This window comes from Ptychodera flava, chromosome 19 (genome assembly GCF_041260155.1).
Source record: "Ptychodera flava strain L36383 chromosome 19, AS_Pfla_20210202, whole genome shotgun sequence".
Lineage (NCBI taxonomy): Eukaryota > Metazoa > Hemichordata > Enteropneusta > Ptychoderidae > Ptychodera > Ptychodera flava.
In genome coordinates this window covers 14,303,526-14,331,512 of record NC_091946.1, presented here as the reverse complement: position 1 = coordinate 14,331,512, position 27,987 = coordinate 14,303,526, and the positions used below count along the sequence as shown (strand labels likewise).

Genomic DNA, 27,987 nt, shown 5'->3' with positions numbered 1-27,987 from the left:
TGTACAGTACACATATGCACTTTCAATCACCCTCCTCTAATCAAGTACAATTATGTCAATTATCCATGGTCCATTCATGCACAGATACATGTATTGCTACTTTTGTATTGGGAGAAAATTATGCACAGTTTAGTCTTTGACTCCTATGTATAGTGGATCAACATCTTCAGTGACATTCCAAAATCAAATTTCTTATACACATTTGCACTTGTAAACACCCCATGCTGATCAAGTATATTTATATTAATTATCAAACGCCTATAGATGAACAGATATTGCTAGTTTTATATTGGAAAATAACTGTTCATATTTTTCTCATGGACCACCATGTATGTGAAGCAACATTATGAATGAAATGCGAAAATGAAATTTTTGTAAACATATGCACCTTTTAGCTGCCACTTAAAGGAAAGTACATTAAATAAATTATCAAACACATATATATGTAGAGATAAAGCTAGTTTTTATCGGAAAATATTAATAGTTTGCCCATTAGACTCCCATATATGATGATTTGATATTTTTGGATGAAGCACTATATCGGCCACATTTTGCCTTCCTTTTAGGCGAACTTTAAAATCATAGGAAGTCAAAACGGGAACTTGAACGCATTGTGAGTTTGTAAGGAGGGGTTTAAAAAATCTGAGAATTTTTTTTTCGGAATCTCTTACCCCCCCCCCCCGGGGGTTAATTTTGAATGCAACCTTACGTAGAAACTTTAAGGAGAAGAATCAAAGAATAAAATGAGCATAACTTTCCTTAACAAAATAAATGATGAAATTTAATTTAGTTAATTTACAGCTGTCATCACTTAAACTGTGCTTGGTTTGCATCCAGAATATCAACAATTTCGTTCGATATTGACAGTCATAAGGTCTGCTGTAAGCTCTATTAAAGTACGTCTGTTATGAAAGTGTAATCAGTTAGTGGCAAATACTATGACTTGAATTTGATAAGCATTTTCTTCATATATTGATCACATGACAGTCAATTTTGAATAACCTTTAAATGTTTGTTTCTTACCATGCACAAACGCTGCAAAGTTTTAGGTTGAAATTTGCGTGATCAAGGGCTGTTTTGTCAATATTGCAAACCGCATGGGCGATTTTCGTTTAATTGGAAATGTTCCTGTTGGTAATGGATTCCTTATCCAATACCTTTAAGAGTCCGTAACAAACAAAACTTTACAGATAAAAGAAATCCCAGACACGCTTTTCGAGTTTATTATCTTGCTAATCGTGGGTGCCAATTTCGACTCAGTGGAAAAGGAACTTTAGACCTTTGAAAGATTGTTCAAATCCACTTTCACATAGTTCTTATGTAAAAAAATGATTGCAAACTACAAATCACAGCATTCGCTGATGGGCAGACTATTGAAAAAAACACACTTTAATTGAGCTTTGACTCGGTTTTTTGCAGAGGATTGATGCGTAACCGTTAAAATAAATTAGAGAAAGTTTTCTTATGGTAAACCATTAATGCAATCCTATTTTAGTGACCCTTATATCGAATGCACGGGAATGCCTTCCTCTGACTCAAATGCGTCATTTGACAGATTACACGCACGGTTTTACATTATTCTTTACCCAGCCCTTTAAACAGGTAGGGTATAACACTATTTACGCCTCTGCAATCTAAATCGTACCGCCCGTGTTTCAGTGTGATCAAACAATCGACATGGTGCCTAATGTCACTGGCGACATATGGTGGTCTTTTATATTCATACTAATGCGAATTTTCTGGCAAACTTATGATGGCGCTTGCTTCTGGGACCCTGGATGTCGTAGAACAATACTAGTACCATGCTAGTATTCAAAGTTCTGGCAGCGCTTTTGCGGGTTTTACAATCGCATTGCTGCATAGGATGAGTGAGTAAATTACTGATACTAAAAGTGTTTATAGCGCCAATGGTGGTCTTCTTTTTTACGTCGCGCAGATAGAAATGTTCTACTGTCGCTGGCCTCAATATAATGACACAGTTGCTTTCGCATTTATCGTCCAATTGCAAATAGTGCGGCTTACCGAACAAATAAAAGCGAATTACACAGCCATGCACATGTGACCAACGAAGTTCAAGTGATAGATAATGGCACGTCTTCTAATTCCGTAAACTACATATCTTCTGGGTTCATTACTTAATAATGGTCACCGGATATAAACAGGATGAAGCCATTTCCCTTTTGTTCGGCGTTGTCAATTGAAATGTATAGCAGACCGCCATTTGCAATTCAGACGCTTTTGTTGAAGAATCAACCGATCGGAGGACAGCCCACGTTTAGACGGTAGTACGTGTCCTCTACATCTAGGTCCAGCCATGGCTTCTGAGGACACGACCTCCACTTCGTTTGCAGACGAGACAAGCATCGGCGGGATCAAATACGTTGGTGACAGGGAATCGGCCGGTTTTAGAAGGTAATCAACACATACTCAGTTAAGGATTCGAAGCTGCAGTATTGAACTCTGATGAGATGAATATTATGAATCGTGTTGAATCAGACAGAAGTGTTTCAACAAAGGCGTGAACCCGTTTGTAAGAAAATCGTTCACGTTCATCTGCGTGTCATACTCTTCATTAAACTTTCAGTCTTCACATGAAATGAATATCAGAATATGATACGAAGGCTTGTCTGATTGTTTGGGGTTTTGAATGGCTTCTTTGCTAACGTATCGTCTTACATATTTTGTGTGTAATAATAGACAATAGATGCATATGCATGCCTTCATAACGCCATGCACCAGGCATTTACTATTAGGTTCCTTCCAACATCTAAATAATCTACCGTGTAATGTACATGACAGAAAATGAGAAGAAAATTGCCATCAGCTTTGCGAGGTAAAGATATTAATATCTTAACAAAATAGACAATATTCCTTAATCTACTAGCTATATAGCTTTCCTGTTTATTTCGGAAATCGATATGCATAACTGATATGGCACCTGTTACTGTTTTCACTAAACATTGACGGAAAATTACTGGTATATTTTCTGACACTCAGATGCCATCATACGGTCAATGACTTATATATACTACATCGATACATACATAAATATTAAATACATACATACATACATACATACATACGTACATACATACATACATACATACATACATACATACATACATACATACAAAGATCAAAATTAGTACATACAGATATTTGACATGTAGACAGACAGATATACAGACAGACTGACATACAGACAGACGTCGACACAAATGCAGACACAAAGACAAACAAGTGGAAGGACATTCTGTAATGTTATTCATGTGCTATTAATGATACCGCCCTTTAAACAGGTTGTAATTCTTTTGTTTTAACATCTAAACGTTGAGCAATCATAAGATGAAACGCTTCACTTACAATAATGCAAGCGTCTATAACGGTTTCATTTGCTCGTTTTGGTCCATTGATCAAGCGCTTTTAGAAGTCACTATTGCAGAGCGGGAGGGGGGGGAACAAAACCACGTCTTTAATCGACAACATTAAAAACTTGAAAACACTGATGAACACGGTAGGGAGAATCATAAATAAAAGTCCTCCTTTGGAGTCATCTATGTGTACACAATGTACAGATATTACATAGTGTCTCTTCTCCGGAACCAGTATGAATAGATTGTAATCCCTGTGTCAATATTGTAATGACACAGTTTACCTTAAATCTTGTCGAAATTGTGTAAAATACACGAACATCTATAAGATAATGTGGAACTCAACCCAAGAGCTCAACTTCTTCAATTTCGAATAAAATTATTATCGTCATTTTTCGACCTTAATCAAGAAGATTCCGAATGATTTTATTTAAAGAGTTGTATTACAGGGAGCAAACGTTGATATTTTTAGTTTGCCGGGACAAAGCAACACAAAATCATTTCATGTTGCAGATGCTGCAAGCTGTAGTCGTGTTTTGACGACCAGCCATGGCGATACCCTCTGTGACCTTTTCGATCTTTGCATAGAGTAGTAACTCGTCCCTCCAAAAGCTTCTACGTTAATTACTTTCTAGATTAAAGGCGAAATGGATACCAAGATGTGAAAATCCAATAAATACTATTGACTAGTCTTTCAGTTTCTCTCCTAATTACATCGCACCCACAATAACGATCACAGTCTGTGGACAATAGCTGTTTTATGAGCATAATTTATTGGTTATAAATGACCTGTTCGATGCTCGCGGTTAGAACACTGATGAATGATGTTTTTAAAGAACTAGATCTTTAAAGTTACTCTACTTCCGACCTGCAGCAAGATATACGTGTAGGTCAAAGTTTTAAACAGACACCTTATGCATTCTAGTTTTAACAACGACCGGTGATCGAAAAGAAAGAAACTGTGACGTTGCTGTCAGTGCAATATTGTGCTTTCGCAAATATTTGCATAATTCCCTGACGCCATATTTCAAAAACGAACGCTACTCTGTTTGTATTATAATTGAGCTATTAGCTTTCCCAAAAAGCAAACACGTTAAGTTAACATCACACACGAACGATTTATATTACGCGCAAGGCAAATCTGATTGAACAACATTTTAATGAATAGAAGTGCCTCATTTTCCAAACTGACATTTTGTTCGGCACAAAATTTCATTGTCCAATACCTTCATCCAACAAAAATTAAACCATTAGTTTGAACGTAGATTCCTGTTCCTTTGATTAGCGGTGCACAATCTGCGACGTGTTGCAACCACAAATAGACGTAAATATAGACTTTGTACATGTTTCTGTTCTACCCTGACATTTATATTAATATTATTGATTTACTGATATTAGCACAGTTTAACACTGTTAGATAGAAAAATATTTCGGCTGCGGAGTACGCCATTTTCATTTCCTGATACTTTCGGCTCCGTAGCAACATTTGGTCATGAGGAAGGTCAGTAACTGAGAGTAGGTAAATGATATTTACGAAGTTAGTAACGGACAAGTATCAAGGCAGTATGTGTCTCCAGGGAACCAGTTTCTCACTTTTAATTTGTAAAACATTCTCATAGTCCGGTGTTTGAATGGACTCATTTTCATGCCTAAGGACCTCTTGCTGTTTTAACTTTCGTGTTTTGTTTGTTTTTTTGTGAAAATCGGAAACTAATATTTCAACGCAGAATGAACAAACTAAAGGGGCCATGAATTAAAATATCAGTCAATTTTATGTAATTTTATTCTCTACACCAAATCTGCGCAGTTGATCCTTGAATTATACTTTAATGCATTAAAGAGAATGGTTTTAATGTTTCTCCACTTGTAATATTTCTCTATGAAAGTCTAGCAAAAATCTAGAATCAATGCTGTTTCGAGATGCGTGTTGCATTCCGTGTTTATTTATTGAAGTTAATACCGAGTACTTTTAGACCAACTAAAGTACCGTGCCCGTACAAACAGGATTTCCAAAATTAGGATCTCATTGGATAATGCACGTCGTGCATAAAATAACCTCTGAATATTACCGTATTTCTGAGAGCGGAAGTCCTCAATTACTGGTTCTCGCATTAATGATTGTTGACGTTGACTGTTTATGTGATTTCAGTCCTACAGATAGACAATTGGCTCAGGAGCTGATTCAAATCCTGCCCCAGTAGGTTGTAAATATGTCTGTCGTCATTTTACAGATTTCTCTGGCTATTAATCGTGCTGGGTGCTGCGACTGCACTCGGTATACAGTGTCACAAAATTGTAACCACATTCATGATGAGACCCGTCTCCATCAACATTGAACGTCTGGAAGTTCCTTCAATGCCCTTCCCTGCCTTAACGTTCTGCAACAACAATCTTGTAAGGTAAGCAAAGGCTTTTTTACGTACGTCCGTCATCTAACCGTTACTATCTCATGGTGAAATATTTCTGATGGCCGTAGAAGGCACCGATAAATTACTAATCGTTGACAAAGGAAATGCCTAGGCCTTGTCATATGAGAAATAATATGAGGTTATTACGAAAATACCGCAAAGGATGCAAGAGGACATTGGCGCAGCGTATCGCCCGACGCGAAGCGGAGGGCGATACGCGGAGCCAATGTCCGTTCTTTGCGGTATTTTTGTGATAACCTAATTTTTATATATCTTACATTCCTGACAGGGGTATCAAATTGTCAGATTAGTGACCGTTTTCGTGCAATGTCAACAATTTTTCTTCCGATTATATCGCGCCAGTGTGGAATGCTATCTCGGAGGCCGCTTCTGCAAGTTTTGCAGTGTGTGCACTACACACTTGTCTGGTTCCCTGCCCCCTTTCTACTAAAGGGTCAGGTATGCGCCATTCTATTCACGGCACTGATTGGACGACACTATTGAACATGTTGATTGGCTAAGGGGAGCACCTGCGTCTGCTGCAGTGTTATACGTTGTTTCAAATTTCAAAAACAAATACAAAAAACTAAGGGAGCATTCGTTTTTTACAGGGAGGGGGTCGGTGGAAATCAGGGGGGTTGACTTTTACAAAACCGTTTTTAGGGGGGGGGGGTCAAATTTTACAATCAATGATTGAAGGGGGCCAAATTTTACAAAGTTTGTATTAAGTTATGGAAAAAAATTGACTTTGGAATTTCACTGAAATGTTGCTTGTGTAACCGATGTTTCGAGACGGCAGAATAATAACCGGCCGAAGCTCAGCCAAATTTATTTCTCTAGCAGGGCCAACAAGTCCGAGACTGGCGTTAACCTCTCCAGAGCAGCAACAGAGCATGTAGCCCTGAGTACAGGTCTGTGTGTTCCTGGCATTAAACAGCCTCCATCACAGCCCTGCAACGGTCTGTGGAGATAACTGGAGTCTCTGCAGTGAGATTTAAAATGGGGATCTCCATGGGTAAACAACTTTTCGAGTACGTTATGTTTCAGAAAATGAGCGGTTTTGGACGTTAGGAGAAGTTAATCGCATCTTTTCTGGGATTGATTAGGAGGTAAAGGTAGGCAGGGAAAGGATTTTGCCCCAATAGAGCAGAATTTCGGCCAAAAAGACCATTTTTTCATTGCGGTCCAGATCCAGGCCGCAGAGACCTCAGTTCTCTTCATAGCCTGTTGCAGGGCTGTGGTAGAGGCCACATAATGCTGCGAACACACGTCAACCACAGACCTGTACGCAGGGCTACAGAACATGGGGCATGAAATGAGGAACTAACACACAGTCATATAATGTAACAAATAACTTCTGTATATTACTATATTGTGTCAAATATCGGGGTCTACATATAAAATAGTAAAAATGCTTAAAAACTATAAATATTACTCCATGGTAACAATATCCGTACTGATCGACCTCCCGACGGCAGGAGTCGAACACACTTTCAGAACAAGTAATATCTAAAGCCTAATCACTTCGCTCAATGATATTGCCTATTGTATGAAGGATTGGATAGGATGCGAGCATCGTAGCTTCACACTGCCTCAAAAGTATTCCTTTACCGTCACCTGGTCTAACATACAGTCTCAATCTTCCCAATCCTCATTCTCCCATTCCTCACTCAGTCCCAATTCTCCCCATACTTACCATTACAAGATGCAACAAACATCACATTATAAAGGCTTTCAAAAGAATTTTATTGTATCAGTACACCGATACCCCATCTACAACATTTTACTGTGCTGGAAAGGCGGGTGTAAAAACTTCAGTTTTTCAATAATTTCATATTCCTGAGTTAAATTGTGACTCTTATCTACCATGTCAGTGACAAAGACACTGCGCAAGCACTGCGACAACTGTGGGGTGTTTCACCCTCATCTATGTTTAACTCATGTAAATAAAGTTTTAGCCGGTGATGTATGACCTGTGAGGAAAGGTTGCGTTGTTCCACTTGCCCACTTGGAGTTGTCGGGCGAAAGAGATGACCTCTACTGAGATCAATGTCCAATTCTTTTGACAGTATAATGTACTGTTCTAAGGAATTAATGGGACATAAGAACTTGTTTGCACACCTCCTTAAAGCAAACATATTAGATGAAGCACCTCGAAGGGTTTTCCCAAAAGTGTGGTTGAACACCAGCCCCGAATTATCAGGGAAACGGAGAACCTCTTGGGTCTTAACATGTCCCAAATCCCCTGCACGATCCCCAGAAAAAATTAACAGCTTGAAGAATGTTAGGTCTCTAGCTAGAATATACACAGTAGCTGGAGTAGTTGCGGTAATAATTTTATTTAATATGAGGTCAAACACTAGCTGCATCTTCTGAATGAACAAAAGTGGCGCTTGTCTTGTGGTTATATGAGCTTTTGCCTGCTCTTCCGATATCTTTTTCACATATCTGTTAACCATTACAGAATCTGCTTGGTTTTGCCGTTGTATCGAATATTCCTTATAAATTATACGGTAGTACGCCTTTAATTTTGAAACCATATTTTTTTAAGTATTCGCTTTTAGACGTTTCGGGCATGCACATTGCGACATTCCCGAAAATAAAAATTAAATAACTGACACGTGTCTTTGTGGACATGCGTTTTCGCATCTTTATCTTTATAGATAAAAAATCAAAGATATCGTTTAGGTCTGCATTAACTACTGATTTGGAAATTGGGAGTAGAGTGAGGAAACGTTCAAGTTATTTAATCAAACTATCTTTCTGTTTTTCGTTTGCCGATCTTTCTCCAAATATTTATGGCATGCGTTGATCGATGGCGTGAAGATCTGGCTCCTGGCCGGTTTCTGTCATGATAGTGGGTGGGTCGGCAGATGAGACGAGTGTAGTATCGCATAAAAGGCATGTGATATTTCCACCCGTTGTCTTACTACCACAAATCCAGCAGAATTTCTACAAATTAAGATGGAAACAGAAAAACAAAACAGATTAAACATGAACAAACCAACGAATTTTATGCTTGCACTAAACTATTTTCCTGCATACTTCTATATACTGAGATTACATTCCCATTGAAACAGGTGCGAATTTTACCGCATACAGCTCGCGGGAGAGTGGGATGTCTGTGTATCCATATCTGGTAGGGGCAAGAATAACTCCTTTTTCGCCTACTCTTCCGATCACTACCTCCTTTATGGCATAATTCTGAATGGAAAGCCATACTGGGTCAAGAAAATCTCTCTTGGGTACGATTACTGTAGCGTGAAATTTATTCTCAATTACATGTCTTACTACAGAGTGTACCATTTTAAATGGAGGGTACACATACAGTCTGTCCATCGGTTGAAATTTATGGCTGAAAAAATTCACTACATCGCTGGCTGGCTGTTGAAACTGGCTAATAAACCTGGGGAGTTTCGTGTTTGATTCGCTTGCCATAGCATCGATATTATGTGGGCCAAACATGGCGTCGATGTACTTCCACTTTTCCTCGGCTAGAGATGCATGAACCAAACTAATATTTCTTGACGGTGCGTCAGCGGGGTTTTTACACGACTCTACATATTGTATAGATAGTTTAGTATCATTGTCAAGGCAGAGCCAAAATATCTTTCTAATAATATCGTTGAGCTGAGTAGACTTTGCTCCCGGTACACCTTTATTCCACACTTGTACCACTGGCAGAGCATCGATATAGGCATCTACCGCGTATTTCCGATTTTCCCCTGCCACGCCTTCAAAGCTTGGTGCAGGGCTTCTGCTTCCTTGATTATGATCGGGAGGTTACGCCACTTTTCATCCCACAAATCACTTACTTCTACGTCTGTACAATTTGGGCCAGCATTTCTCAGAATAGCCCCCCATTTATATGAGCTAGAGTCAGTGAACATGTTTTTAGCCAAGTGATGTTCTGGAAGCCACCTAAAACTACCCGACAGACTGATAATGTCTTTCCATTCTTTGACTTCATTACGAAGATCATTCCGTACTTGAATTAGGGATGTTGACCGCGACTCGGCTTGTGCTACTGCCTTTGCCATATGGCGAATGAAGATTCCAGCGCATGGAATTGCTAGTGTGAATGAAATGCATTTGCCTATGATACGTTGCAACATAACCAAAGGTACAGCTCGGCTGTTCAGGACGATATCAAGTAACTCTAACAACGTTTTTTGTTTTTCTTCTGGTATTCTAAATGCCGTTGCTACCGTGTCAATGGTAAAACCCAACATTACAAGTGATTGGACAGGTATTAGGACACTTTTGTGCAAGGCCAAAATATATCCCGTGTCAATACACAATTTAGCGAGTATGAATGCAGCTGTATCGGCCAATTCCCTTCGGTTACGACGGTTCTGACAATCGCGGGTTTGAACTAATGGGCCACCATGTCTGTCGTCAATATACTGCAAACACGGTACTCCTAGAGACCTAGCATAACTAGTGATGCAATAGCCTAAAGTATGGTAAACAAAAGCTGACATTTTCCATCCAAATGGGAGCGTATTACAGACATACCATGTTCCGGACCACTGGAAGCCCAAAAGCCTTCTGTCGTCATCGAACATTTTTACGTGATCATAGCCACTTTTGTCATCACATTTATAATGATAATCTCCTGTCTCAAGATATCTCGTAACTTCCACTAATTGATCTAAACTGAAACGCACATCTTTTATCCACAGGTTTAAATAATGCATGTCGATGCACATACGAGGCTTCTTGGGCTCGACAGTAATAGGCATAACTAAAGTAGGGGGAGCATCTCGACCCACTTTACCCCAAACCGAAATTGCTCCCGATATCAATCTGTCAGAAATGGTGGATGCAATAAACTTGCCGAAATTTTTACATGACAGGTTATTCTGAAGTGTCACAGGAGGCGGGGATGGGTGATCATAACATTCCCCTCGAAATGTGCCCTTGAACGGAGTTATGTACTCAGATACTTTTACGCCTTCAGAGAGCCAACGTAAAATTTGGGATTTACTTGCAAGATTTTGTGTCAATAACTGCCAAGTTGGCATGTCATTATGAACTTCTCCAGCAATAAAATCATCGGGGTTTCTAAAAATCAAGTCATGAGGGGAGACTTTACTTCCTGCCAGAGCTGCCTCTATACTGGGGACAGCAGAGTCTGATCCCTGTCTGGGGGTGCCCTCTAGAGTTACCCAGGAAAAAGTTGTCCGTCGCTGTATACTGCGATCAACCGGATATAGCATCTCCCAGTTAGGAATATCAAACTGGAAAAAGAAAGAAAAGAACCCTAGTGAAACGTACAGAGGGCGCCCCCAGACAGGATCCTGCAACTGGCAGGCAGCCGTAAGGCAAGGCTTTTTAGTATTCGCCCCCTGTCTAAGGGAACTAATATCAAGACATAACACAACATATTGCATTTATCGTACGTTTATGCTTTAATAATCTTCAAGAGAGTTAACGAGAATTAAATTCCTCGAAAAGTACACAACAGTTGCATGCAACCTTCTGTCAACATTCTACTTTTTGTTCTTACAATTGAAATTTCTTGCAATGTGCCCAACAACACCACAGACAAAGCATTTCACCTCATCAAATTTTTGTGTATCTTGTCCTTTGAAAACGGTTGCGGTAAGGAGTAAACCTGGTATATTTCTGAGAACGTTGCAAAAATTTAGACACTTTCGAAGCAATTTCCTCTTCTTCCTTATTACCTAGAAGCAAGAGGATGAGATGACCTGCATCATTGCCAAAATCATTTGTTTCAAATTGGGCAAGCACAGCTCTGAAACGATTTAGCTTTGGGTAAGCTATTTTAGTGGCTCTATCGACCTGGACACGTAATGCATTCAATAGTTGCGGACGGGCATTCCAAGATGGTGTGTGGGCCAGCGCTCCATATCACTTTTTGAAGCGTATCTTCAACTGATGACGTACTGGCAGACTTCTCCAGCTCATCAAATTTTCTCTGCAACTCACAGAGTTGCAACTGCATCTGTAAACACATAGACAAAAAAATCTCAGAATAGTACGCATTAAAAATCTACGAGTTTCCTCTCAGGAAACTGTAACAGTGGGCGTCGCATGCACAGACTTTACCATACATTTCATCCTCCCAAAAGGCGACATACGTCCGAGGTGTTCGTGACCATACACACGGCATTTTCAATTCACTTGCAGGGAGGACAGGTTAGGCATCACTTGCAACACCTCGCTATACATTTTATCCCTCTCGGGGAGAACTTCGCCCCATGTGATTGTGATCACAGTCACTGTACTTTCAATATCCTCGCCGGGGTAGGCATCGCATGCACCACCTTACTCTACATTCCATCCGTCACTGGGAGAAATTCGTCCCGGGTTCACCCACGACGAATGCCCACCGTTACAGCATTTTCGATTCCTTAACAGCGAAAATAGAGTGGGCATCGCATGCAACCAGCTTACATTTCAACCGTTCCTGGGAGAACTTCATCTTACATGGACGTGACCACAGTCACTGCATTTTCAATACCCTCACAGGGCAGACAGGGTGGGCATCGCATGCAGCCACCTTGCATTTCATCCCTCACAGGGAGAAATTTGTCCCTCATGGACGTGACCACAGTCACATTTCATTACCCTCGCAGGGCAGACAGGGTGGGCATCGCATGCAGCCACCTTACATTTCATCCCTCACAGGGAGAAATTTGTCCCTCATGGACGTGACCACAGTCACCATATTTTCAATACCCTCGCAGGGCAGACATGGTGGGCATCGCATGCAGCCACCTTACATTTCATCCCTCACAGGGATAACTATGAAAATAAAATATTCTCAATACGGAAAAGAAGCGGCTCAGACTGAAAATACACATACCTGCTTGTTGTCTTTGCTCGAGGGTTGAGCATCCTCGGTAGTGCTGGCCGAATTCGTACCAGTAGTGGGTGCTGATTTAGAAGCACGTGGTGGAGCAGGTGGAGCAGAAGGTCCTGTGACGCTCTCCATTCTGATTGGCTGATGAGCGGCGACGAACGAAGCAACCGCAGGAGCTGGTTGTTGAGTCTGTAGCTCACTATGCTGTGGCGCGGCTTGGGGTGTGGCTGAAGCAGTGCTGCTGGAAGGGGGAGAAGCCATCCTATGCTCTATGTAGACGGGGCCCTGTCTGTGTGAGGAATGACACCTTGTCAACTGGGCACTACTTTATACTTTGTTGTATTCATGAATATTTATGAGTTCACACCTGGCGAATATTTTCACTATGTGCTTAGGCTTTGAATAAAAAACTCTGTTCAAACCCTTTCTAAATGCTTAACAATTTCTATGGGAAACTTAACGTTACCGCAGAGGTACCTCAGACTTGACCACGCGGCTCGGAAACACAAATAGTTCACACGCGACTTTAACTAATGTTCGATGATGAGCACAATTGTAAGTCCGGTGTAATGTCCGCACATGAAAGTCGGCGAGAACACACGCAATTCACTGCTAAGCAGCATCCAGTTCAGCTACCGCGGGCGCAGCCATCTTAGATCTTTGTTTATTTCCGGTCAGTTCTTTGGGGACATGCCGAACTAATCTGAAGTCTTCCTCTGCAAACTCCGCGCATCGACAAAAATTCAGTGGAACAATCATAAATAATGTTCTCATGACAATCTCAGACATCTGACTGAACTCATAAACAGAATAAAGTTGGCAGTTAACACACAATTTGATACTATCATCTCAGCGTGCAGTGCGTAGATTGCAAATGTACGGCACGGCTTTCACTTGTGTGAGAAATGTTCGTTCGATCGACTAAAGAAGAGGATGGCGTAGGGTTTTAATAAACAGTCCGATCCGCATAAAGTTCGATCTCTGCCACTCACCGGTTTCTTTACATATCTGCTGACTTGAGTAAAACTCAAAATAGAGAAATATCTGACTTAAAAAGCACACGCTGACACTGAAACCTTCCAGTGCAGCATGCAACATAAAACACTCTGTGGAAAGTTCCCGTCTTGGACTATAATAGAAAATACACAGGTCCTCCATACGTAATCTATGAGAAGCTATGAATAATTTCTTTTAAATACAAAACTAGCTAAATCTGTGTATTTATAGACTATAGGGTTATTCACAAAATACGGCCCTGTATGGACGAGGGCTCAGTGAGTGACACGTCACTCACTGAGCAAGAGTCCATACAGGGCCGTATTTTGTGTATAACCCTATTATTATACACCTCCCTCCATTAATCGTCCGTATAAACTAATTCTATGGTAAATTTTGAGGGATGCGGCACGCGCGATATGAGTGGAACGCGCGCGATTGTTGAAATAAAATTGCTACAAACCCCTGAAAATTTGCATATTACACCTAAAAATAGAACGTCCCAGTCACACACGGTATGTCGGTACGCTCATTAGCTCGCACGCCAGTAATCACAATAGATTTGCATTACAAAAATGTTTTTATTTGAGAACACAAGAGCATGAAAAATTTCGAAATAAAACAAATGTTATAACAGCATAGCTAAAAAGGAACACAACAGCGGTGAAGATCATGAACTCTGGACTGTGGAACTCAGTAAGGAAAATAGATCACTCGTCATCGTCATCGTACAGGACATATGGTCGTCGGCGTTTAGCTGGACATTGCGAACTGGAAGACACTGCTTCTGAGGAATTTGTAATGTTAATTGTGAAGCTACAGTTGGAAATGGTAGCATTCTCAAACATACCGCTATGTCCTCCGTGACTGAACGAGGTCAAATTACACTGTTGTTGATGAGAGCTAGTGCCGGCACTTGGAATTGATGGCAGCGTTGGCGCGATGACAGGTAAGACTTGTGAGTTTGACTGGTTTCCTAAGGACTGGCTGGGCCTCTTGTTTCAGGGAGGTCAATTAACTCTGAATTCGGTTCGAAGTTGCGTGACTTTGTTGACACACCCGTACTTGCCTATAATTTCCCTGCAATAATGTCCGACATGTGTTCCTGTTGTTTTTCCGACGCTTTCGCGTAATGGACGAGACTGTTGACGTCTTTATGAGCGGACAGTTGTGCAACTTCAGTAGGATGAATTCCTGAATGGAGTAATTCTGTTATCATGGTTTTTCGACAACTGTGATTTGTCTTCCGGCCCACTAAATTGGCCTGCTTAGCTGCGGACGATATGATTTTACCAAGACTGTGCACTCCAAGAGGCTGCCGTTTGAACCAAATGTCACCAGGTTTTGATGCAGCGTGGTTAATTTGCAGGTAAAATGGATCATCCTGCTTGTTCATGTCCGATGGTCGTTTACTAGCATTTTTTTTTGTAAACATTTACGGGACAGTCACTTGGGGTTTCTGGTGTTGCGAATGCTTTTGGTTTGAAAGCTCTTCCATTATTTACTTGACCGGCTCATTGTACTCAAGGTACTCCCTGCCGTCCGGGTTTTGTAGCAATTGGACATCTCCTCAACGCATTTTGTGGTATTCATCTCTACCTCGAAGTCCAAAAAACATGCAGTTATTCATGAAAACAGTATTTAGGAGAGGTGCGAAATTAAGAGAAAATAGCTTCAGGTCGTAAGGGCCTGCACCTAGCCAAAGCTTCAGGTCCTTTCAGAAAACTGCCGGTCCTCAATAAATGCAGTTGTTAACGAACATTAAAGTCAACTTTTCCACCAATACTATGCTTTTAAAATGTTGTAGTATTTAATTTTCATGTCCTTTTATCAATAGTGTAAATGAATAATCATGAATCATTCATCTACATGGTCTGGGATCTGAAAAAGATCACAGCCCTCATCTTCCTCACTGTAATGCGCAGACATTTATCAATATTTTCCACCATTGGGGGACTATGGGACTAACAGGAGAATTCGAAATTTTTTTCTAGCAATGTCAAATTCCCCACTCTTGGACTATAAAATGATGTGAAACACACAGGGGCCGGCGAATACAGGCTCATGTGGATTATGAAAGCCAGAAAGTTTGTCTCTCATGACTTTCTATGGGGGATGATGTTCTCTACATGGCAGTGTACAAACGTACACTACACCAGGGCATGTGATATTGTGATTTGAAATTGGTTGGCGAGCTGAAAATCACTTCTGAAATTAGCCAACACGAGTGCTAAAAGAGTGCGTTAATGGCTTAGTACCCTGAAAACAATCATGAGTAAGGGGAGTGTATGAATAAATTTTTATGCAAACATTGATCACTATGTCTTTTTTATTGTAATGTAAAACATAAGGGAGAAAATACCTGTTATGTATTTTGATATGACATGTGGATTACTTTCAAAATATTTGGCCTCTGTTGCATTCATGAAGAAACAGATGAAGTTATACTTTTAATTAAAAGAACAAGTATCGAAACTTTTTCTCGATTACAGAAATTGCAGGCAACATGAATGGCACAAATCGCCACTCTCGGAAATGAATGCATATTTTCTGATCGAAAAGTTTTTTCCTGAGCGATTGCTGGGTCTCATCTCCCTTTGAAAGTTTAAAGTATTAAAATGACTCTGTTAAGTTTGACAGACACTCTATACTGCTGAAACCATCGCGAAACGATCAGTTAATGATACCGTAAAATCTTAAAAGACGTAATTTGTTGCGACATTTAGGCCTACAGCCGAGGATGACGGTGAGTTTTGCATGCCCGTCGTAAAACGGTATACATCGAAGCAATTTGAAGCCCTACTCTCGGCCTCTGAGAGTATTCACGACGGATCTGTTACCGAGACTGTGCACTCCAAGTTATGATAAGGCCGCTCGGTTTTATAAAATGTACACTTGTTATCACGTCGATATATCGTGGTAACAGCCCGGGTAACAGTTGGCCTTGTGAACTTTGGTTGAAGACCAACGAGCAAGCAAGCTGTTCTAGCGGTCCACAAGCATACGTAGCGAAAACGTGAACTGACTGTCGATTGCAGGTAGCACAAGTGGGCTTTCGTGTAACATATAGTCCTTGCACAGGGATCTCTTCCACCTTGTTTTATGTGTATGTGTGTTTGTTTGTGTGTGTTTGTGTTTGTTTATTTGTTATTTTTATTCAAATAACAGCGAAAAGCTCTTTTGTTTATATTTGTCAAAAAGAGTGGTTTATTTATTTATTTATTGGTTTGTTTGTTTGAATGTCTTTCCGATGATTAGGGTTAGTGTTAGGCTTAAATTAGGGTTAGGGTAAGGGTGAGGTATTGGGCTAGGGCTTGTCACTCCCTCTATATTACCAGACAATATAGAGGGAGTGACTTACCCTAGCCCAAACCCTAACCCTAACCCTAACCATCGAAATACGAAATACATACAAATAAATAAATAAATAAACCACTCTTTATTGACGAATATAAATAGAGCTTTTCGCTCTTTTTTATTAGAAATAACAGATAAACAAACACAAACACACACAAACAACACACACACACATAAACAAGGAGGAAGAGCCCCCTGTGATCTGAATTTAATCAGCTGCACCCTGCTATGCGCGTCGATCGGAGGGAGTAGACTCTTCGTAAATGTAAAACGTCGCACGACAGACAATTACTATGCTGCAACATTTTCAACCCCCTCCCTGTCTGGCGTACCATAGATCGAATTCCCCACTACCAGGACACGAAGTGCAATCAATATCCCCTGTTGCCCCGCACTCCCAGGGTGGAAAACATTGATAGGTGCATGACATTCAAGTCTGAATCACATGATTCAAAGTAAGTCATCATCTGCATCTGTTACAGGTTTTGACGGAGAAATTTTCATCACCTATTCCAAATTCCAGTCGGTCATTAGGACCGACATGTTGCTAAAAATTTTCGGCCCCACGAGAAATCTGTCAGTCTCGGACCGTCGGACCGACGTTAATTTCGCACACTGGGGAGGGGGGGTCAAATTAAAGAAATTTGATTTGGAGGGGGTCGCTTTTTACATTTCATTTGTCGCTCAAATTCCACCGGACCCCCTCCCTCTTCCCTGTAAAAAACGAATGCTCCCTAAGTCATTTCTGTCAATCGGATGAAGTACGCTCTTTCATAAATAAATCACCTCGTACGACGTTTTGCATAATGAAACAGATTGATTTTTTAAGACTTGTGTAATGTTTATGTAACTGCCCAATCTCGGAACCAGAGTTCTTATCGCGCGTACGTTAATAAGTATCTCTGGCACAGGCAGATTAATATTCATGTGACCTCGAGGTCATTGGAACGTCAATGAACTACTTTTTTACCTGTCGCGCACTGTAGCCATGGTATTGCTACAGTAACGCGCGGCAGTTCGAATTCGTTCAAGCACGCGCACAGTTATCTACAAATTCAAATAAAAACGCAATTTTCTCTTTTCTGTGTTTATTAATCGTTCTTTCTTTTGAGTATTCATATATACGGCCTTGGTAAATAACTTCGAGTGCAGGAGGGGTCACAATTCAAGAAAACACATCATCAGCAGACAATACAACAGGGGATTTGCCCAAAGGTCAGAACAGGTCAAAACCTTGTTTCTTCCCGAATAATTACACTATTTTAAAGTAGTTCCAATGGCAGTTATATTTTTCCATTTCGTTTTTTGCTATGAACTTATAGTAATTACTTTACAAACCGATGAACCTTTTTGCACGGAGGATGGACTTTGTATTTTCAGCGAGTTCGTCACAGTGTCGGTTTTCGAGCTGACTTCCGGTTTGCGGATCGGTATGTGGGGATTTACCACGTAAACAGGACACCTGTGGCAGAGTCACTTATCGCCGAATCGAACACATCAGGAATTGTGGGTAATACGCGATAAGATGACTCTGCCTGGAGATTGGTAACTGCCCTCCGGCTCCCTGCTTTGTTGCTGAGTTACTGTCAAGGGCGCAGTCATTTCGAACATTCAAGCCTGACATCACGCGCCTCGCGCATCCGCCATTTTCCCCTAAATCTTAGCAAAGTAGCTGGCGCATACCTGACCCTTTTTGTTAGCACAGCGCAGACAGAGGTAGAAAGGGGCCAGGCAACCAGACTACACTACATACTTACGTACAGAGCGCGCGCAAGACATGTTCTGGCAATCGACCAATGGGTCCTTGAAACAGGAGAGCGATGCGCGGCGCCAATGTCCGAGTGCATCCTTTGCGGTATTTTCGTGATAACCTTATTATTATACATCTTATATTACCGGCTGGGGTATCAAATTGTCAGAGTCGTGACCATTTTCGTGCAATGACAAAAATTTTTCTTCCGATTTTATCGCGCCATTGTGGAACGCTATCTCGGACGCGCTTCTGCGAATTTTGGAGTGTGTGCACTACACACGTACGTATGTACAGAGCGCGCGCGAGACATGTTCTGGCACTCGTCCAATGGGTCCCTTGGCGCAGATACAGCCGCAGGGGATGTGGCACCTTGAAACCGTACGTGTTATGGAACGGGCGTTCCGTACAGCTTTTTTAGTGCACGCCAAATCCTATGTTTTCGATGGGTAGATTTATCATAATAATAAAGATTATCTAAAATAATTGTAAGAAATTTCATGACAACCATTGTTGTAAATCACCTTGGACGGTCAGAGTCTACAGACAGTGTTTTACATTTTCAGAGACAAGTTTAGACGAATGAAACATTGTTTTACAAAGAGGAAACATTAAAACCCCATGATCCAATACGTTTTGTATTATATTCCTAATGTCATTTGCAAACCAAACTGAGTAACTGAACAGAACTTATTGAAGGACAACCATTCAAGTATTCTTAACCTAGAACATGAAACTGCATATGCAAGCTTGAAGCCATAAATAGTGAATGGACACCCCTGGCCAATATGACCGATACGATTATGTAAGTTGGCCAAAACACCCGAAAGATTGGACAGAAGAAAAATCGCAAAACAAATTCAATGTCAACCAATAAGAACGATTTAAAGCTAACGGCGGGTACTTTTCCAAATTGATATTTCGAATTATTTCAGTTTTCCCACTTTTTTATACAGGAAATCCGTTCTCGCTGAGAATACCGGATTTTTAAACCTGGAGATCTCCCAGCAAGTCGCACAAACTATCTTTAGCCGAGAATACATGGGGATTGAAAGGTATACCGATCTGGACTATCGAGGGGCTGACTATGGCGTCCAGTTCGGATCGAATTTACTCGGCTACATGGAAGCAGTGGCCCACAAACCAGAAGATGCTATCCTCTGGTAAGAATCTTGATCTACCTTACAATGCTACTTTACCAAAATATGAGCCTTGAGTGACTTCTATCTAAACGCGATGTTTTAAATATGTCTGACACTTTTAGGATTGTGTATAAATAAAAGATGCCGTCAACACGTTTCGTTGTTTAATCCAACATTAGTACCAAAAGAAATAATCACACGTGCTAAAATCATACTAATATTTTATTTATAATTTGTTATTAAACTTAATTTAAAGAGGGTGTAAATCCAAGACAGGAAACCTGGTTAGCATAAATGCTAATCTTCCCTAAGGCCCCCTTGTCATACAAAAAACAAAGATACTAAGAAAACAAAATTCAACGCGAGACACATGAAAAACAAAACTTGAAACAAAAGCCGTAGAACTATACATTATACAAGTATGCAAATATTCAAGCGTGCATGTTGAAACACTTGAAATCTAAAACACAAACAAATTGGCGGAAGATAAAAAAATAACATGCTATGAAAACAATGTTTAGGTATCTTTCATTTCGAGACAAATCTTTAAGCTAATTGAGAGTATCGTTTAGGATGCACTTCAGAATACTTTGTGTCATAATTAATATCCCAAGGTTGTATCCATGGTTACGTGGCTGATGCGGCCATTCTGAAACATTTCAGTACCTTTAACGAACTTCATTAACATCTTCAGTTTTAATTGAAGGTAAAATTACATTTCAGTAGATCTCTAATATAATCTTCGGTCGTCGTCCTTTAAAATTTGCACCAGGTGTCGTTGGCGAGGTGAAAATTGCGGCCCAGAGAATTTCACAAAGACAGTCACAAATTATGGCGTGTGCTTCACATTTAATTCTGGAGAGTCTGGGGAAGTACACTATGAGTATTCCTCAGGTAAGTACCGATAATATGACGTAGAATAAGATCGTCACAGGATGGCCTCTACGATATTCGCCGCTTAACTGAAAGCAGATAGTTTTGATGAAACTAAAAGTGTGTTAGCTTACGTTGAAATCATGTCACATTGCGTGTAAATACACTCTTAGGGTAAAGTAATAATGGCCGTTCCTTATGCGTCTGTTGTTACGAAACATCAACACTTCCCTCAAGTCATTAGAAATACCAAATTTACGAAAGCTTTCTGCACACATGCGAGCAAACTGGCGCGCGCACACACACATATACACACACACTCATAGTTTTTTTAATAATAATTCAACTTAATTGTGGCTCTGAGTTTCGTGCTTTCGCGACCACTGTCAAGCAACTGTGCATGCATGTAATAATCTATAATGATATAATGTCTCCTATATATATGTACTAATAAAATTAAGGTGAACGCCATGGCCTCATGGTTTATCTTAATGTGGAGTTAGCAGACTACATAAGTGGTCCACGGGATACCGTTGGCTTCAAAGCCATGGTTCACGACCAAGGAGATGTTCCAAACATCGAGGACCTGGGATTTGCTCTTTCTCCAGGGACGCATACTCTCGTAGCATTGGCACCGAAAAAGGTTTGAACGTTAGCGATAATTTGCTGGAACCGTTGATCAAATGAATGGCATGGTGCTGCATGATATATCACCACTTGCGGGTCTGAGACCATTCATCAAGGCATATTTATGTTGTTCATCCTAATGATCATGTGATCAGCTGCATGCCCCTAAGTGTCACACCCCGCTGCACTCACAAGAAATCGATCCGTGCCTTCTTCCAATTTTGCTCTTAGGCTGCAATGAATCACTCATCACCTTGTCAATACATTTGCTATTTGTGTGTGATGCGTTTTGCTTTACTCCATTGGTCCAGACCCATACTCAACCTGACAACATAGCATGTTTCAAAGTGCTCGCTCGAGCATCGCGTGAAACTCATCAAACTGCAGTGACAAGTTCAATGTCATGTTGCTGTACAGAAACATATACGAACTCGAGCTTACGCTATGTCCATGTAAACGTCTAGATCCAAGTATAAGGCGGTTTCTACCCACCTTTCCTTCCCAACACCGTAGGAGGAGCTCTTACCCGAACCTAAGGGTCACTCTAAATGCATCACGAAAACCAAGGCGAGGATGAAATACTTCGATGGCGACTACTCTAGGTCGAAATGCAACATAGAATGTGTGACGTCATACATTTTGGACAAATGTGGGTGCAGATACTTCTATATGCCAGGTAACGAAGTTCATTATTCTGAAAAAGTTTAAAGAAGACCATTGATTTTGATGCGAGAGGAGAGAGTCGGAGAGAATTACGAAGGGGATGGCATGTTTGAATTGTTATGTTTTATTAAGGCTTAAGTTAGATACAGCGTGAGGGTCTCAGATAATCAGAATTCCTTTTTAGGTGATAAGTATGACGTTACCTTGTAGCGTAAGCTATTCTCAACTTAATTATTTGCATACAAAATACAGCTGGCATGTATATTCACAGTAACGTCATATATTATATAATTACCTTCATATACATGCATGGGTACATGCATTCACACATGCCTATATATATATAATTAATATATATATATATATATATATATATATATATATATATATATATATATATATATATATATATATATATATATATATATATATATATATATATATAACTACCCACTTGCATACATACATACACACATACATACATACATACATACATACATACATACATACATACATACATACATACATACATACATACATACATACATACACACATACATACATACATACATACATACATACATACATACATACATACATACATACATACATACATACATACATACATACATACATATTTGACGATAGATTGTTACAAGTCATGAGGCAATGACGTCACATGATTGCAACATTTCTCACACAATGTGCATTATATATTCACAGGTGAAGCACGCTATTGCCTACCAGAAGAACTGGGTAACTGCTATTTTGAAGCGATCGGTAATATCAATATACTTAGAAGTAAATGTATTATCGTCCGCATCATCGTCAACTCAGTAGTCATTATTATCACCATCATTATCATTATCGTCATCATCATCGTATTCGTCTTCACAATCATCATCACCTATTGCCTTAAGGGTGCGGGACAAGTACTGCCCTCTTCTGAGCAATGAATTCAATGTAAATAAGAGAGCTCAAAACCCCAGTAAAGTAAACAATCTGAAAGCCTAGATATTTGCAAATGCTGCGATTTTTAAGTTTAATAACTGTTTGATTTTTCGATAGGTTATTCAAACTTACCGTCATTTGATCCGCATGTAAACAATGTTAATTGACAAAACACAAAGCACAGCATTTGCAATACCTATGCTTTCAGAAAATATACACTTTAATAGGCCTACGAGCTATTTTTTGACGGATTTTATTTTTGTAGGGCCACATACTTGTCCAGGAGCCTTAAATGCTATGGATAATCTAATTGCATTTAGTCAAGTTGATACATTTTCTCGTTAATTACTTCCTTACCTAAATTATGGGAGTAATGACGGCTGACTGGCCTCTTTAAACATATGTATGTATATGCAAATTTTGTTAGTGATTTAATGTTTTACGGCTTCTTAAGTATGGTGTTATTCTTTCATTGGCTACAGAGGACCTTTCGACGAACAGTTCTTTATGTACTCATTGTCAAGATGCATGTCACCTTGTCTCCTATGATGTGTCGCTCTCCTATCAATCCTTCCCGTCATTCCCAGTGGTGCGAGACTTGAACAGAAATGGCGCTGTAGTGTGTCGTAATGCTTACACTGACTATTTCAGGTTAGTATTCTGACCAACCTTGCAAGTGTCAGTGTAGTGTATTTGTAACCGAATAGGGAGAGCTGTTCAGTTAGTATCGCGATAATAACATATGAACTGATCGCAAACAAAGGAAACAGCTACTACTTTGGGACACATATCTGCCACCTTCGTAAATCCATCACAGCCTATACTTTAGTCATACAATAAGTGTGATCATTACGTAGAGTTGCATCCCTACTCAAAACCATGTTTTGTTACAGAAGTGTTTTAAATGTATGAATTGAACAAATTAATATGATTTGAAATGTTTTCCCCTCTCCTATCAGGTAGTTTTCGGGTCTGCCAAATACCTTACTAGAAAAAGCAGATATAACATTCAAACAATACAGCTCCCCGTGCTGATCTCCGGATCCCTACCGTGTGATTTTACCCTTTCTTTTTGCCGAGCCTAGCAAATATCCGAGTTCTGCTTCTGTTTATCGGGCGTTTTCTCAGATTTTTGCTTAGCCGGCAGATAAAATGCTACCGACTACTGGCGTTTGCATGTCAGCCAGTTCCTCGCGCGCTGATACGTAGAAAATAGTGCTCGCCATTCTGCAAACAAAGCACCTGCGAAAACGTGTTAGCGCAAAGAGCTTCGTTTTGTGTTGCCTTTACCTTTACGCCATCGTTGTCCTGTCTACAACGAGAAGTCTACCTCATGCATCTTTACAAGTCGAGTTCACAATACGAAAGTTTCATTGAATTGCATCGTACCATGCTGGGAATCGCAAAATAGTAGACAGTGAAAAATTGGGAGAAATAAATGGTGATTGGTTGCATGTAGACCTAACTAACCTGAACTGGAAACTAATTTCTATATTTTCATTTTGTAACAGAATGGCTATACCGGATGATCATTACATACCGTGCCTATTGGCCACTGATTTGCAGTCTATCTTAACACTTTTATCGACACAGCTGAGATACTACGGACATAATGCTTCAAAGGGCATTCAGTACGAATACATGAGTGGGCTGCTGAATGCCACCCTGCCTGTATTCTATGAGAAGATATACCATGAACTCAATCTCATCGTTACACTTATCATGTACCAGGACGCCTACGACATGGTGAACGAAAACGACACTAGCGACCTCACCGTTGGCGGTGACATCTACAACCGTACGTATGATGCTGCATATGAGCATCTCATACATCGAAAGTGGTATGAGATTCTCCTAAGCAGGAGCATTCCGGCCACGATTGAAGACTCGCAAGTGTTTCAAGGTAACAAGACGATCGACAGCGCCGCCACCAGCGGAGTTTTACTTGTCACTTTCATGAAAGCCTACGATGAAATTTTTGACTCGATTTACGATTCTTACAGAGACTGTTTTGAGGAGAGATTTGCAAGTTTACTGGAAACGATGTCAGGTGAAGATATTTGTTTTCTACATGTCAGGTCAGTACAAGGGTCTCGTCTGAAAATTGAAGGGCAATATTATAATCTATCAATTGATTTTTAGCGCACAGAGCTTCACAAATATTCATACCATCAAATGTTCGATTGATAACTTTTTCTGGAGGGGTCAATCTGTCTGTGTTTTTGCATAGATTTTTCAGTTCTTGTGGCTTTTAGCATATTCAATGAATGTCTTTGGTTCACCCTGCAAATGCATGACTCTATGATATGTACAGGCCCGGGAGTTATTCATCAGATCTCTGTCATTTTTGTATAGGGGACAAAATTTTGAAAGGCCGAAGGTTTCATTGGTTGAATATTTGTGTGTATAATATTAAAAGGCACAGATATTCTCAGCGTACAGACAGGAAAAATGTAAATATCAAATTGTGTAAAAAAGATGCTTCATGTCACTTGTCAACGTCTGTGTAAAAAACCGCTGAAATGTGCAATTGGGTCTATACATACAATCATAAAGTGGTAGGGTGCCAAGTTTTTAGTTCGGTATCCAAATATTCTAACATCAGTCACAGTCACACTAATTAGATTTCCAATATTTTCAGGCAAAACGTGGTTAAAGTGAATGTCTATTTCGAAGATATGGTGGTGGACATCATTACCCAAAGAGCTGACTACCAAGTCTTCAGTGTCATATGTAAATATAGATAGACATTGCTTCTTTCTCAGCACGAATTTATTTTTACTGCATGTTTGATATAAGAGATATGATGATAGATATTGAGAAGATTGAGATATTGACTGTAGATGCTCGCTGATCAACACTAAGAACAATTTTGACAATGCGAAGGTAGCAATTCTTGACTAAAAAATCAACTTGTTACCACGTGGTATCACAGAAGCGAGAATAATAGCATGCCCAGTCACGTGTCGAACGACCATGACCATGACAGCTACACTTCACCACCCACATAGCTCTCCCAGTCACGTGGTGTGTGATCGTGACTTTAAAGCTTCACTACAACACACGCTGATACATCCCCCACATGGCCTACGACCAATAACCTATTATCCGGCTTCGTTATCATTATTATCAGATGGAACTAAAATCCACAATCTTACTGGCGTGTTTTAACTTTTTAAACCTTTCCTTTCACAATATAGCTATAGGTATTTTACTTACATTTATTGCTATCTTAGACTTTGCCAGCAACATGTCTTTTAAATTACCTGTAACAGTTGTAATTGTTAGGCTTAATATGGAAGCCATACCATTGAATGCTCTGTAGGAAATTTAATTGAATACTTGTTTGATGCAGTTCCTTTTCAAGGGCATCAGACTATGCAGGTTGTGTAATTGGATCTGAACACCTCAGAACACGTGAAATTTTGACTGGTCTACGCTTTAGGCAACAAATTAATATCACAATGCCACGATTTTTAGTTTAAGGATTATCGCAGGAGGCAAGACAGCTAGATGGAAAAGACCCTGATCAAGGTGTTAATAGCTCTGCATGTTAGCATGGTAATAAAGTTTTTTAATACAAAGGTTTACTTACCAGGTCGGTCATAACCTACCGACCCCCTTAAAATCAAACCTTGCCAGTGTGTAATTCTTGCGAATACATCACGTTTCCTCTTTCAGGCGATATCGGTGGTGTTCTTGGTTTGTTCTTCGGGGCCAGTTTGCTGTCCGTTTTCGAAATTTTCGATTTTCTCATCTTGAGGAGATGTTGTAAGAAGACGCTAACGCAAGCGACAAACCCTGACTAATGGACGAAATAGCAATCGTCAGTTCAGACTGTTGTGTCTGATGATGCCAGGAGTAATAACACCATGTACAAACACCGTGCACGTGATCTAGTACCACTGAGGCTGTTCATAGAATTTCACCAATGCTTCCTCCTACAAGAGATTCTTGATGAGATTGGACACAATTGTCATCACATTTATATGAAAGCTTACAGTCTTCTCTTACTTAAAATATAAACACCTTTGCACCTTGATGAATTTCTTTTTTACAATTTAACACGTAAACATTCTAACGATGCTCTCAGACTGACCAAGTCTGAAGTATTTAGATTAAGAAAGTGTAAAGATTCTTGTAAACATTTACGTTGCAGCAGTAACTTCACAGCTTTATTAATTCAATTGTGTCGATAATCAGGAGACCATCTCAGCGATGACACACATCCATTGTAAAGAGCTTTACAATTTGTCATTATAGCCGACCCGGGGCTACTTCTACAAAAAGGCATACTCCGGTGGATCACTTTTCACGCAAAATTCTCAAAATGGGTGTAAAGTGCAAGGTAAAGATTCTTGTAAACATTTACGTTGCAGGAGTAACTTCACAGCTTTATTAATACAATTGTGTCGATAATCAGGAGACCATCTCAGCGATGACACACATCCATTGTAAAGAGCTTTACAATTTGTCATTATAGCCGACCCAGGGGTACTTCTACAAAAAGGCATAATCCGGTGGATCACTTTTCACGCAAAATTCTCAAGATGGGTCGATCGTCATCTAAAACTCCCTAAACATGGTTCGATAACATAGGAAATTCCCCTTTTATGGTTTGTGAAAACCTTTACACGCCATATAATAATGGGAAATTACATGAACATATTCCTCAATTTTTGTCCAGAAATCCTTAACGATGTTTAAATTTTTAGATTATACATAGTAGATGTTTTCAACATGGACGGCACTCCCCCCGTATGAAAATATCAGAAGTGCACCCTACTCCTTCCCCAGCAGCCGACCAGTAGTGACACATCGTTGAGTGGTAATTTATACATGCTTATTTTGTCTTCGAATATACTTGAGGTAGAATGCGCCTCAGAGTGAATTTTTAGACTAAAAAAATCTTACCATCTTATTCTGACCAACCACTTCTTGGTACTCATTTCAAAGCTCTTGCAGCAAGAATAATCACCGTCTAAGTTTTTTGAAAGTAATTAAAACATATTTACTC

The 27,987-nt window shown here is 40.0% G+C and overlaps 1 protein-coding gene and 1 long non-coding RNA gene across 2 annotated transcripts in view; both read left to right on the top strand.

The window, feature by feature from the left end:
- Positions 1 to 27,987, top strand: part of LOC139118657 (uncharacterized) — a 358,536-nt gene that overhangs the window by 35,920 nt on the left and 294,629 nt on the right. The window lies entirely within an intron of this gene.
- On the top strand, positions 2,230 to 27,987 carry LOC139118654 (acid-sensing ion channel 1A-like). Its single transcript, XM_070682074.1, has 11 exons — positions 2,230 to 2,412; positions 5,603 to 5,770; positions 19,671 to 19,877; positions 20,629 to 20,750; positions 21,191 to 21,372; positions 21,870 to 22,032; positions 22,743 to 22,799; positions 23,453 to 23,621; positions 24,482 to 25,048; positions 25,612 to 25,703; positions 26,652 to 27,987. The coding sequence occupies exons 1-11, from the start codon at positions 2,315 to 2,317 to the stop codon at positions 26,777 to 26,779; spliced, it is 1,953 nt and encodes a 650-aa protein (XP_070538175.1). The 5' UTR covers positions 2,230 to 2,314; the 3' UTR covers positions 26,780 to 27,987.

Excerpts from the sequence above, each read along its gene's own strand:
- LOC139118654 (XM_070682074.1), top strand. The coding sequence starts at position 2,315 with ATGGCTTCTGAGGACACGACCTCCACTTCGTTTGCAGACGAGACAAGC. Across the intron at positions 21,373-21,869 it reads TAGCATTGGCACCGAAAAAG|GAGGAGCTCTTACCCGAACC; the intron begins GTTTGAACGTTA and ends CCAACACCGTAG. Across the intron at positions 25,049-25,611 it reads ATTTGTTTTCTACATGTCAG|GCAAAACGTGGTTAAAGTGA; the intron begins GTCAGTACAAGG and ends CAATATTTTCAG.